The sequence below is a fragment of the Arachis stenosperma genome, chromosome 10 (genome assembly GCF_014773155.1).
Source record: "Arachis stenosperma cultivar V10309 chromosome 10, arast.V10309.gnm1.PFL2, whole genome shotgun sequence".
NCBI lineage: Eukaryota > Viridiplantae > Streptophyta > Magnoliopsida > Fabales > Fabaceae > Arachis > Arachis stenosperma.
Genome location: NC_080386.1, coordinates 15,382,835 through 15,396,992, shown reverse-complemented (window position 1 = coordinate 15,396,992; position 14,158 = coordinate 15,382,835). Strand labels below are relative to the sequence as shown.

General features: G+C 31.6%; 1 protein-coding gene across 1 annotated transcript; it reads left to right on the top strand.

Moving 5' to 3' along the window:
• Positions 1-5,137: 5,137 nt before the first annotated feature.
• On the top strand, positions 5,138-6,887 carry LOC130954146 (protein INCREASED RESISTANCE TO MYZUS PERSICAE 1-like). Its single transcript, XM_057880882.1, has 2 exons — positions 5,138-5,683; positions 6,319-6,887. Exons 1-2 carry the CDS (start codon positions 5,367-5,369, stop codon positions 6,524-6,526), a joined length of 525 nt encoding a protein of 174 aa, XP_057736865.1. The 5' UTR covers positions 5,138-5,366; the 3' UTR covers positions 6,527-6,887.
• Positions 6,888-14,158: the final 7,271 nt, after the last annotated feature.

Sequence of the window (14,158 nt, the reverse complement as noted above, 5' to 3'; positions counted from 1 at the left end):
TGCTCCTGTAGCAGCAGTATCGAGAAATGGAATTTAAAAATATTCTGAGTTAATTTCTTGCTTTTTTGTTGCTGAACGCAACAATGAATGACTCTTAAGAAATCATAAAGCGCGCCCAGCTGGCGCTGCCCCATTTTCTGAAGCAAATGGGGCAAATTATAACCCTAGAAGAGGTAAATGGCAAGATTTTAATAACAAGAAAAATTGTGGAAGGAAAATGAATTATGTTCACAAAAGAGGATCTCACCAGAAGTGGGATAAAGAAAGAAACAATGAGCAAAGTAAATCAATTGAGGATAAATGCTTCCGTTGTGGTGGAAAGGGCCATTGGTCACGTACCTGTCGTATCCCAAGGCACCTAGTTGATCTTTATAAAGCATCCTTGAAAAGGGATGACAAAAGAAAGGAAACAAATTTTGTTTCAAATGATGAAAATTCCACCACTTATTATGATGTATCTAATTTCTTTGAGGATTCTGAAGGAAATTTTGGCTACTTGATCAACGATGGAATAGTTTGATATATGTATGTGTTTGTTAAGTATTCATGTGAATAATTTTACTGTGTATGTACTTCTACTCATTTTATTATTATTATCATTTATTTTTTTGAAGAAAAATGGCAAGAACATATTCTGAAGATATTTGCCTTGCGGATAGTGCAAGTTCGCACACTATTCTTAAAAGTGATATATATTTTACCCATCTTGTGCCAAAAGTAGAATATGTTAATACTATTATTGGCTCAGGCAATGTGATAGAAGGCTCCGGAAGAGCTATAATTTTGTTTCCTGGAGGAACAAAATTTATAATAAATAATGCACTATTGTCTACCAAGTCTCGAAGAAACTTGTTGCGCTTTAAAGATATTCGCCGAAATGGATATCATATTGAGACTATGAAAGAGGAAAATCATGAGTACTTATGTATCACAACTCATGATTCAAATAAGAAAGTTATATTAGAAAAGTTGCCCTCACTTTCATCTGAGTTGTATTATACCAAGATTAGTGCAATTGAATCACATGCCATTGTAAACCAGAAGTTTACTAGCCCAAATGAATTCATAACTTGGCACGACCGATTGGGTCATCCGGGAACAACCATGATGAGGAGAATTATTGAAAACTCCCATGGACATTCACTAAAGAACCAGAAGATTCTTAAAACTAGTGAATTTTGTTGTGCTGCATGTTCTCAAGGGAAGTTAATTTTAAGGCCATTACCAGTAAAGATTGGATTTGAGTCTCCTGAATTTCTAGAAAGGATTCAAGGTGATATATGTGGACCTATTCATCCACTATGTGGATCTTTTAGATATTTTATGGTCCTGATAGACGTATCTTCGAGATGGTCACATGTGTGCTTATTATCTTCTCGCAACCTGGCATTTGCGAGATTACTGGCTCAAATCATTCGATTAAAAGCACAATTTCCAGAAAATCCAATCAAAGCAATTTGTCTTGATAATGCTGGTGAATTTACTTCCCAAGCTTTTGATGCTTATTGTATGGCTAATGGAATAAGTGTTGAACATCTAGTAGCTTATGTTCACACACAAAATGGGTTAGCAGAATCACTTATTAAGCGTCTCCAATTGATTGCTAGACCCTTACTTATGAGAACAAATCTCCCAACTTCGGTTTGGGGGCATGCTATTTTACATGCCGCAGTACTTATTCGTTTGAGGCCAACGAGTTATCATAAGTTCTCTCCTATGCAATTAACTTTTGGCCAGCAGCCAAATGTTTGGGTGTGCGATATATGTTCCCATTGCACCACCTAATCGCACCAAAATGGGACCCCAAAGAAAGTTGGGGATATATGTTGGATATGATTCTCCCTCTATAGTAAGGTATCTTGAGATACAAACGGAAGATGTATTTAAAGCCCGGTTTGCAGATTGTCATTTTGATGAATCAAAATTTCCAACATTAGAGGGAGAGAATAAGTTTCCTAAAAAAGAACTTAATTGGAATGCATCATCGTTGATGCATTTAGATCCTCGATTGGGCAATGTGAACTTGAAGTTCAAAAGATTATACATTTGCAAAGAATAGCAAATGAATTGCCTGATGCATTTTCTGATACAAAGAGGATAACGAAATCTTATATACCAGCGGGAAAATGTCCAAATTCGAATTGATGTCCCAGTAAGACAAGTAGCCACTGAAGCAACTTCACGCCAGAAGCGTGGCAGGGCGAAAAATGCCCCAATTCGAATTGATGTCCCAGTAGGGCAAATAGCCACTGAAGCAAATACACGCCAAAAGCGTGGTAGGCCTGTCGGTTCCAAAGATAAAAATCCTCGAAAGAGAAAAGAGGTAAATATTATTCCTGTTGAAAAAGACATTGTAGAGACACCTGTAGTTGTCCAAAATTCTGATATAGTTTTGACGCCAGAAGACATTCAGGTACCTGAAAATTGTGAAAATGATGAGATCTCGATAAATTATGTCTTTACAGGAGAGAAATGGGACCGAAATAAGACAATTGTCAATGAGATATTTGCATATAATGTGGCATTAAATATCATGCATGAAAGTAAGGATCTTGAGCCAAGATCAGTCGAAGAATGTCGACAAAGGAATGATTGGCCAAAATAGAAAGAAGCCATGAAGGCTGAATTAGACTCACTTGCAAAACGTGAAGTCTTTGGACCTGTAGTCCGTACACATGAAGATGTAAAACCTGTTGGATACCGATGGGTATTTGTGAGAAAACGAAATGAGAAAAATGAAGTTGTGCGCTACAAAGTCCGGCTTATGGCACAAGGTTTTTCACAAAGGCCAGGTATAGATTATGAAGAAACGTATTCTCCTGTAGTGGATGCGATAACATTGCGTTATTTGGTCAGTTTATCTGCATATCATAAACTGCATATGCATTTAATGGATGTGGTAACAGCCTATTTGTACGGCTCATTAGATCGGGATATCTATATGAAAGTCCCTGAAGGACTAAAGATATCTAAACCATCCAGTGAATATTCGCAAGGGTTATACTCAGTAAAATTGCAAAGATATTTATATGGTCTAAAGCAATATGGACGAATGTGGTATAATCGTCTTACTGAGTATCTGGCCAAAAATGGATTCAAGAATGATGATATCTGTCCATGTGTTTTCATAAAGAAAACCGCATCTGGATTTATTATAATTGCTGTGTATGTTGATGATTTAAATATCATTGGGACTCCTGAAGAGATTCCAACAATTATAAACACTCTGAAAGAAGAGTTTGAGATGAAAGATCTTGGAAGGACTAAATTTTGTCTCGGCCTGCAGATCGAGCATACAAAAAATGGGATGTTTATTCATCAAGCGACATACACAGAGAAGATCTTGAAAAGATTTTATATGGATAAATCACATCCTTTGAGTACCCCAATGATCGTAAGATCTTTGGATATGGAAAAGGATCAATTCCGTCCTAAAGAAGAGAATGAAGATATCCTTGGTCCTGAAGTACCATATCTTAGTGCCATTGGAGCACTAATGTATCTTGCCAATAATACGCGACCTGACATATCATTCGCGGTGAATTTACTAGCAAGATATAGTTCCTCTCCAACCAGAAGACATTGGAGTGGAATCAAACAGATTTTTTTATATCTTCATGGAACGGTTGATATGGGATTGTTTTATCCCTATGGATCCAAGTCACAATTAGTTGGCTATGCAGATGCTGGATATTTGTCTGATCCACATAAAGGGAGATCTCAAACAGGATACATATTCACATATGGTGGTACAACTATATCATGGAGGTCCACGAAACAGGCGATAGCAGCAACCTCCTCTAATCATGCTGAAATACTAGCGATACATGAAGTAAGTCGCAAGTGTTTTTGGCTCAGGAGTGTGATTCAATATATTCTGTCATCATGTGGACTGATTGATCAGAAGATAGCTCCAACTGTCCTGTTTAAAGATAAAACAGCATGTATTGCTCAACTTAAAAGCGGATATATCAAAAGTGATAGAACAAAGCATATTTCTCCCAAATTCTTCTTCACTCATGATCTTCAAAATCAAGGGACAATTGATGTCCAACAGATTCGCTTAAGTGACAATCTGACAGATTTATTCACAAAGTCACTCCCAAAATCCTCCTTTGAAAGATTGGTACATGAGATTGGGATGCGCCGATTCCGAGACATTAAATGATGTCGACAAGAGGGGGAGACCGTACTCTTTTTCCCTTGGTCAGGTTTTTTTCCCATTGGGTTTTTCTTGACAAAGTTTTTAATGAGGCAGTCCTCGTCACTAAAGGATATTGTACTCTTTTTCCTTCACTAAGATTTTTTCCCATTGGGTTTTTCTTTAATAAGGTTTTAATGAGGCAATAATCCTAAATGGTCATCCAAGGGGGAGTATTGTGATAAGGATATGGATGACCATTGACCACGTATGACTTGGATGACTTAACTTTCCTATAGTAAAGTGCCATATTATCAAGGTAATTACATTTAATAAAAGAGGAAAAAGAGGACTCTTGTACATGTATAAATAGGAGGTTAAGCATCCGTTGATTATACACACAAAAGCATACGATTCTCTCTTTCTCTTTCTCTAATTATATTTCTTTATTTTATTTGTTACATTTTCCTCGTTTATTTATTTAGTTATTTTATAACACAATCCACATTTCTTTCAAAAATTAACTATAATTTTCACTCTTCACCAAACATCACTATTTAAAAAATTAAATACCTCATCCTTTAACCAGTGCTGGTCTCGGATTCGTTTCATGATAGTGGACAAAATCCTTGCCAAAAGACCTCCATTCTTTTTATAAGACAAGACTTCAGCAAATCAATAGAGAAATGTTTGATTGTTAACCAAAATAGAAATTTTAACATTTTTCTGTGTTTAATTTTTTTTCAATCTTTACTCATTCAGTACTTTATTAATAATTGTTTATAAAAAACAATTAATAATAATATATGTTTACAGTATTTACTCTGTATAGGAGGTAAAAGAAGCATAAAATAGAGAGTTGAGGTGTAACGGTCTCAACATCATTGAGTAATTATCTGCCCTTATAAATTGCTCCCATTATTCAGGGTTTGAGTGAAAGAAAGAAAGCAAATAATGGAGTGACGCGGGCAAGATGATGTTGACATTATAGGCCCCCGCAACCAACGGCTGAGATTTGCCCTTGAGCCTTCTTCACAAATCACGAGCACTCTGATCTGATCCCCCCACCACTCTCTCTTTTATCACCTTCCACACTCTCACTTCTCTCTCTCTCTCTCTCTCTCTCTCTCTCTCCAATGAACCTTTTTTAATTTATACACCAAAAGAAAGAGAGACAAAGAGAACTATCTATCTATAGAAGCAAACAAGCAAAGAACGAAGAAAGATGTTAGTGGGAAAGCGCGGTGGTCAAGCGGCGACGGTTATAAGGAGAACCACCAGCATGAGTGGCGGTATGGCCATCGACATAGACCGTGATGATCAGGAATTCATGATGATCATGCCACCTCATAACAACAATAGTAATGATAACACCATCCTCCACCTTCATCATCATCATCATGGTGATGTTGGTCATGGAATCATCCCTCATCATGATAATGATGATGATGTCATACAACACAACAATACTCCTCACTTTCTTCGGACTTGTGGCCTCTGTAAATCTCCTTTGACACCTGCTCAAGACATCTACATGTATAGGTATGTGTATGTATATACCACCAATTAAGTTACTATTAGTATCCACAAGTTTCAGACTTTATATTATCAGCAATACTGGAAAATTAACTCTATAACGGACCATTTCAGTCAATATTATAACAATTCTAATATAAAATCTATTAAAAATAAGATTTTGTTAAATTGAATTTTATATTTTTTTTAAGGAAAAATGACAATTTTTTTATTTGTGAGATGTTTAAATGATTTTTTTTCTTTTATTCTAAAACATATATTTTTTTTCAGTTGTGTAAGAGTTAAATAACATATATTTTAGTCTATTTTGATTAAAATTTTCTTTTAATTGAGTTTCAAATATTCTTGTTATTAATAATTTCAGATATTTTTTGTATTAAATATTGGCTACAATATTAAATATATAATGTTCACTCCCAAAACTTTCTCATATATTATTCCTGGTTATTTGTCAATAATATCCTGGACAGCTGCTTTGGTTTGTTTATTTGCGTTTCTTTAAATAAAAAATAGGAAATAGTATATCAATTAATTAATTCATGCTATTTTACTTAGCTTATGGGGATATATATATATGATATGGTTAATTAATCATATTAATTAGAAAAATTAATCAGAAAGGAGTGGATGTGTGGTTGCAGGGGGGACACGGCATTTTGCAGTTTAGAGTGTAGAGAGGAGCAAATGAAACAAGACGGTAGAAAAGAGAAGAGGAAGAATAATAATATGGTGGTGGCTTCTGCCTCTAACAAACAGGATCATCATCATCACCACCGTTCATCACCCAAAAGCGAACCCACTACTACTACTACTACTCCTGCTGCTGCTGCGGCTGCTTGCTCTACTTGATATTTATCAATCAATTATTGGTAGTATCATATTATAGTATATTTGAAGACTAATTACAAGATAGAACAAATTAAAATTTGAGGGTCATGCTATAGCTCATGCTTCATGTGCACTTTATTATTAGGACACCATTTTCCACGCTTTAATTTTGCCCCTACCCTCATATCATGTCATATATATATATACGTTCTTCATTGTTATTAGACCTAAGCTATGGTGGATATTTTTCTAATTGTTGACTTATTAATTCTGCTGCTTGAGTGCTAAAAAGTTGTATCAAGGGTGCCGGCTAGCTGATAATGTATTCCGGATATGTGAACCTTTGTCTTTGAAATCAATGTTTAATTATTAATCTCTCCTCCATACATGTCATTAATTAATTTAATTCTCTTCATCTATCCCATAAAAAAAAAAAATTTAATACTCTTCATGTATATTTGTCTCTTCCACCATTCATTACTGGCGAAAAAAACCGTAAACCCATCTTATTATGTTATACTGAAAGAAAAAATATTGAGTGACCAAATAATATTTTTTAATTAAGTTTAATCAAGTATTTCTAATCATATTTATTTTTTCGCTTTTTACTCACGTACTCCACATTGAATTGCTGGTATTCTTCATCTTCTCCATCTCCTTCGTTTGTTCGATATATCTTCTTCTCTTACGTCTTTCCATTCTGTTTGTTCCTTTTTTTTTTCTTTCTTTTTGTTTTCTTTTAAAAAATTATGAAAAAGTAAGAAGAATAAAGAAATGAATAAAAAAAGGAAAGAGAAAATATACATAAGAAACAAAAGAATAAGAAAAATTTAGAAATAAACACACAAATTTTGTATGTTATGTAGTTAAGAATTTATTTTGTCTGTAATTATTTTGTGTTCAATTTCACAAATTTGTATATTTTCTATTACTAAAGAGTATATATTTTCTGTTACTAAAATTTATGTATTTTTATTTTTTAATTTAGAGAACAAAATTTTTTTATGACAAACCTTTAAAAAACATAGAAATTTTGGAGGAAAATACAAAAATTTGTAGATGAAAATCTACAAATTTTTTTATATATTTTTTAACGATAAACACATAAATTTTGTATAATAAACATGTAAATTTTAGAAGAGAAACATAAAAAAAAACATTAGGTTTTTGTGTTTATTATTAAAATATAATTGTGTTTAATCTAGATAGGATATATATAAGTTGAGTTTCTTTTTCTTTACAAAATTTCTGTGTATGTATAGCAAAAATTTATATTTTATGTAGATAAAATTTTTTATGTTATGTAAATAAAAACTTTTGTGTGTTTATTTTCTTTATATAATCCGGCTTTCACAATTTTTTGTGTTGTCTGTTATTGAAAATTTTGTATTTTTTTTTTCAATTTTAGAGAAAAAATTTGTATAGTAACGTAACAAACATTACAAAAAATACAAAAAGTTTTGAAGAAAAGGATAGAAATTTGTAGATGAAATCACATAAATGTTATTTATGTTTTTCTTTTTTGTTTCTCCTCTTTGAAGATAAAACAAAAAAAAAAGTGCGTTAAACACATAAATTTTGAAAAAAAAAACATAAAAAAGAAAACTCATAATTTTTGGATTTTTGTGTTTATTAAAGCATAGTTTTGTGTTGGTTTATATAGGACATATATCAAATTGAGTTTCTTTATTTACGAAATTTTTTAGTTTTTGTGTAGGAAAAGTTTTAGCGTTTTGTATTGAAAATTTTGTGTTTTGATTTTGTCTATGTAAATATATTGTGTTTGCCTTCACAAATTTCTGTATTTTTTGTTACTGTAATTTTGTGTTTTCTGCTATTAAATTTTTTTATTTTTTATTTTTTAATTAAAAGAACAAAATTTTTTAAGAAATACAAAAATTTTCAGATGAAAAAAAAGAGTGTGTTATTTATGTTGGGTTTTCTTTTTTTCTCTTTGACCGATGAAAACAAATTTTGGAAGAGACATATAGAGAACATATAGATTTTGGATTTCTTTATTTATCAAACCATAATTCTATGTAAGCATTATGTATGCAATTTCACAAATTTCTATGTTCAACTTTAGAAATTTATTTTTTTATATTTTTTATTTTTAAATTTTTTATGAAAAATATAAAAATTTGTTAGTGAAAACACAAAAATCTGCATTTTTTCTATTTTATTTTTTTCTCTTCTTTATCTTCCTTAGTTTTTTGCTTTTTTCTATTTCTCTTATTTTTTATTTTTCTTTTTTTTTTCTCTCAAAAGAAAAGAAGAAGCAAGATCAGCAAAGAAACAAAAGAAGAAAGAACAAAAAACAACAAAAAAAAAAAAAGAAGAACTATAGAAGAATAAACAAAAATAAACATGACACAGTAGGTATAGAAAAAGAAGAAGAAAAATAGTAGAATTCACATGCATATTTTTATAGGTCACTTTTGTTAGTCCAATTAATTACAATTATGATAAATGTATGTTAAAATTAGTTATTAAAATTAGATATTAATATAAAATATATATTATAATAAAATATATATTAAAAATAAATTAAATTATATATTTATATATAAATATATAATAATTAATTTTATTAGTTAATTTTAATATATAAATAATATTTTTTACTTGATTTTTGTACTAATTTTTTTATACTATCAAATGTACATTTTTTTAGTGTATATATAATTTAATATTTTATTTTCTCTCATTTTTTATAATTACTTTAGTATCCAAAATAAAAAGAAAAAAAAAGATAAATAGGTCATTGGCTTTTTGATCTATAGACATTTAAGTATTTGAATATTTAAAAATATATTTAAGTCTCTAACTTTTTTAAAACTTAGACATATCAATTTTTAGGTTTAATTTATCTCATTTTAAAAAATTCTCCCACATGTTCATCTATATATCGACCAAATCAGAATAATAAAAGTCATATTTAATTTTTCTGTTAGGTCTAATAGATTTAAATGAACAAAAAATTTGATATATCTAAATTTTAAAAAAATCAAAAATTTAAATATATTTTTAAATTTTTAAAGACTTAAATATTTATAAACTAAAAAGTTAGGAACTATTTATTTTTTTCTTAAATAAAAAATATATTTAAAAATATACATATTATATTCCTGAAATATATTAAGATGTGCAGTTTCGGCTTGGCGGTGATATTTGCAAATGCGGGTTATGTTTATGTTATATCGGTTATATTATGTTAATATTAAAATTAGTTATTAATATAAAATATATATTAAAATATAAATATTTATTAAAAATAAATTAAACTATATATATATTTATATATAAATATATTAATAATTAATTTTAATATGTAAATAATATTTTTGATGTTATATGCATACGAACAAACTAAAATTAAATGCTTCTGTCCTTATCCAGCCTATGTATGTATGTGACCTAAATTGGTCCAATTCAAGGAGGAAAATTTATTGTAATGTTATTTTCGTTCTCCCAATTCGCTCAAACTCAATATCAGTATTAGAACTTAGAAGTAATATTTTTTTTTTTTTAAATTTTGGGTGTCTACTTAGAAGTAATAATATACACCTAGTATTACACCATAAAAGTCATTTCTACTGGATTATCAAATTGTAAGTTTTAGAAGATATATATGTTTTTAGAAAAGAAAAATTTTTGACAATAATTTTTAGTATTTTTATTATTATTTAATTAATATAAAAATTAAATTATTTTTAATAAATAAATTTTATTAATTTATGTATATAAATTTTAACTAATGTGAATACTAATAAATTATATTAATTTATGTATATAAAATTCTAATAAATATAAATATAAATTATATATTTTATATATAAAAATTTTTATAAATATAAATATAAATTATTAATAAAAATAATAATATTTATTGAATATATAACATTATTTTTTTAAAAATTTTGGGAAGGTCATAGCCAATATCGGCGGGGGGATCCGATCCTGAAACCAAGTTGCGGTTTTAACTGGAAAACACTACAGAGAGTGCAAAGCGCAAAGACCCTTTAGTTAAAGTGTGAAATAAAATAATCTAATGATTTATAGAACACAATTAATAATTAACTAATGTTACTATAACTCTGATGGTTCTGAAAACCGAATTGGACCGGTCAGTTCAACCGAAAAAATCGAGAATCGGTCATTTAATCGGTTTGGATAAGATCAGAAACCGTTTGACAAAAAATCGATAAAAAAATCGATCAAACCGGTAGTTAACCGGTGAATCAGGAGAATTATTCGGTTTTTTAGCGATTTTTAGTTTGGATATTAAACTTCAAAACGGCGTCGTTTTGAAGGTAAAAAAAAAAGAGAGAGAGAGAAGCTAAAGTGCTAAACGCACAACCCTAATCCTAATCTCAGTCTCAACTCTCAACTCTCAACTCTCACATTCTCACAAGAGACACCATAGCCACCATGGGCAGACCCACCGTTGTTAGGATTTGGTTGAATTAGTCTCATATTGCTTAGGATAGCAAATGGAGTGGGTGGCCTAGGCTATAAATATGAGGCTAAGTTCTCCATTTGTTTTTGCACCAGTCAGAAACACTTTAAGCTTGTATCTGATTTTTCTTTTCCTCTGTACTCTTTTATTATAGAGTGTTGTGAGGTGTAGTTAGATATTTGCTTTGAGAGAGTGTGGGTGTACTGGGGTGCCGGTGTTAGAGAGAAAGAAGTCTATGTGTTGTAACAATTTTCACATAGTGATATTCTCTGGTTGTCATTTGACAACGGCCGTGGTTTTTTCTCCGGTAATTGGAGTTTCCACGTTAAATTCTTGTGTTGTGATTGTGTCTATTTTATTTCTCTGTCAAAGGTGTTTTCTCAAGGAGGAATGGTGTCTTATTCCCAACAAGTGGTATCAGAGCTTCGGTTCGGTGGGATTTATTCTTAGTATGCTCTGTGGTTGCAGCCTAGTCTGACCTTCCACATCAGAAAAGAATTTTGTCCTGTAGTTTGAGGTTGATCTTTGGTTGCTGTTGTTGTTTCTGAAAGGCAGTGTGACACTGTGAGAGTGTAGTTTGGAAAGGTTCTGGCTAAGGAAAGACCTGGTATTTAAGTGTGTCCATTGTGATCCACCTCTCTTTCCTGGGGACCCTTCCTAGTGCACGGTCTACAGTTGAGTTATACTATTCCAGTATACGGTTGCAACAATGTCAGGATATTCAAGTGCTGTGAAGCTTGAAATAGAGAAATTTGATGAAAGAATCAATTTTGGCTTGTGGCAAATACAAGTCAAGGATGTGTTGATACAATCAGGTTTGCACAAGGCGTTGAAGACAAGAAGTATCCTCATGGTATTACCGCACTGCCATGGATAAGGATAAGTTGTGGTAATCGGGTCCATAATTGCACACGGGTATTGGTTGGCGTTGAGATGCAAGGTGTGTGGTGGAGTTAGGTCGATGGCTGAAGAACTTCCAGGAAAAGCCAATTTGGAAGTTGCACCATGAATTTTCAGCAAGGTTTCGATCTGTACCAAGGCAAAATGCTTGGATTGGTCTAATTCCAAGTGAGTATACTTTCATGGTGGAGTATGATAGTTCTCTGAACTATGATTGTCGGTATAGACAATGGCAGCAAAGAATTGTCGGTGTTGACAATGGAAGCTGAAGATGTGTGACTATTTCAATCAAGGTGGAGATTGTTAGGATTTGGTTGAATTAGTCCCATATTGCTTAGGATAGCAAATGGAGTGGGTGGCCTAGGCTATAAATATGAGGCTAAGTTCTCCATTTGTTTTTGCACCAGTCAGAAACACTTTAAGCTTGTATTTGATTTTTCTTTTTCTCTGTACTCTTTTATTAGAGAGTGTTGTGAGGTGTAGTTAGATATTTACTTTGAGAGAGTGTGGGTGTACTAGGGTGCCGGTGTTAGAGAGAAAGAAGTCTATGTGTTGTAACAATTTTCACATAGTGATATTCTCTAGTTGTCATTTGACAAGGGCCGTGGTTTTTTTCTCCAGTAATTGGAGTTTCCATGTTAAATTCTTGTGTTGTGCTTGTGTCTATTTTATTTCTCTGTCAAAGGTGTTTTCTCAAGGAGGAATGGTGTCTTATTCCCAATTCTCACAAGAGACACCATAGCCACCACAGGCAAACCCACCGTCACATAGCCACCCACGATGGAGCAGCCCCTCTTCGTCGTCATCGAGCTCCTCTCCTCCATCGTCGTCGCCGAGCTCGCTTCCTCCATCGTCGCCCCTACTCGCCGCCGGTAATACTCTGCCTTCCAACCCTAACTTTCTCAGTCTCTCTTCAACCTTCTTCCTCCAAAGTACAAACACCACCGTCACCTCCAACAAACGCTGGAGCAAAGCATCACCGTCGCGGGTCAAAGGTCACCGTGGCATCCGGGTCGAAGGTCGCCGTCCCGCGGTGAGTACTCAGTAGTAAGTACTTCAATCTTTTCCTTCTTTCAATTAATTTCGTTTATTTGGTGATAAAACTGTATGAATTGGATAGATTTGAGTTCATGGTTCTTGTTCTATTTTTCAAATCTTTTCCATCTTCTGAGTTCTTGTTCATGGGTTCTTGTTCTATTTTTCAATTAATTTTTTTTATTTTGTTAATTATTCTTGTTTTGTTTTTCAATTTTGTTTATTTTAAATTTCGGTATATAAATTCAATTCTGCTATGTTGGATTTGGCTATATTGAGTTTTGTTTATTTCTGCTCTGTTGAATTTTGGGGTTTAAAATTTAAATTCAATTCTGCTCTGTTAATTATGTTGAATGAATGTCGTATGAGTTATATGGATTGATATATTTTTCTGGATTCTAGATTGCTGTCTTTTTTGAATTTAGATGGAACAGCCATGATCAGCAACTACAACATAATTCTGTGGGCATCTTCAAGGCTAGAAATTATGGAATTAGCCTTCTCTAGTTGCTTGTTGAGAACTATTGTATTTTGATTGACTTCATTTAGTGACTTTGTTCAGGTTCACTTTTTTTTTCAATTTGAATTAATTCTTTTAAAATAATTTTGTTAATTTTTTGTGGTACTTATTAATTTTGTTGTTTGTTAATTGTTGATTTAATTGTCTAATTATTTGGATTCTAATTTCTGATTTTGTTTTTTGAACTTTTGATGTCAAATGTAATTGATAATTTTCTGTTTTGAACTTTTGGTGCTGCATGTATTCTTTGCTTCTTGATGTGATTAGAAATTATGTAAATCTGTTCAACAATCAATATTTAATTTGTGTAAATTTGTGTTTGTAAATTATAGTTGTTACTAATTAGAAATTTTTATTTTTGAAGATAGAACAACTAGATAGTGATCAAGCATTACATATATTAATTTTTAATAATTTTATTTAATATTTAATTAAACCGGTTGAACTCCGGTTAAACTTCGATCGAACCATTGAACCAGTGAATCAGTTACCTTACCAATTCATTGACCGATCCGGTTCTCGCAACCTTGATAATTCTATAAGTATAATGTAAAAATTGAGTTTTTTGATATCTTGGATTAAAATTTTACATTACTTTTATTATTTGTCAATTTAAGTAGTAAGTTCATAAACATAAATAAAGATATATTATTAAATGGCGGGGGATATTGAGAATTGATATGAAGGGTATGGAAATGAAAATGATAGTCTGGTAGATACTAGAGGAAGGGCTAACTTC

What these genes read in the sequence shown, in the direction of transcription:
- LOC130954146 (XM_057880882.1), top strand. Translation starts at nt 5,367, where the DNA reads ATGTTAGTGGGAAAGCGCGGTGGTCAAGCGGCGACGGTTATAAGGAGA. An exon ending in CAAGACATCTACATGTATAG is followed by an intron (nt 5,684 to 6,318) that starts GTATGTGTATGT and finishes GTGTGGTTGCAG; the next exon opens with GGGGGACACGGCATTTTGCA.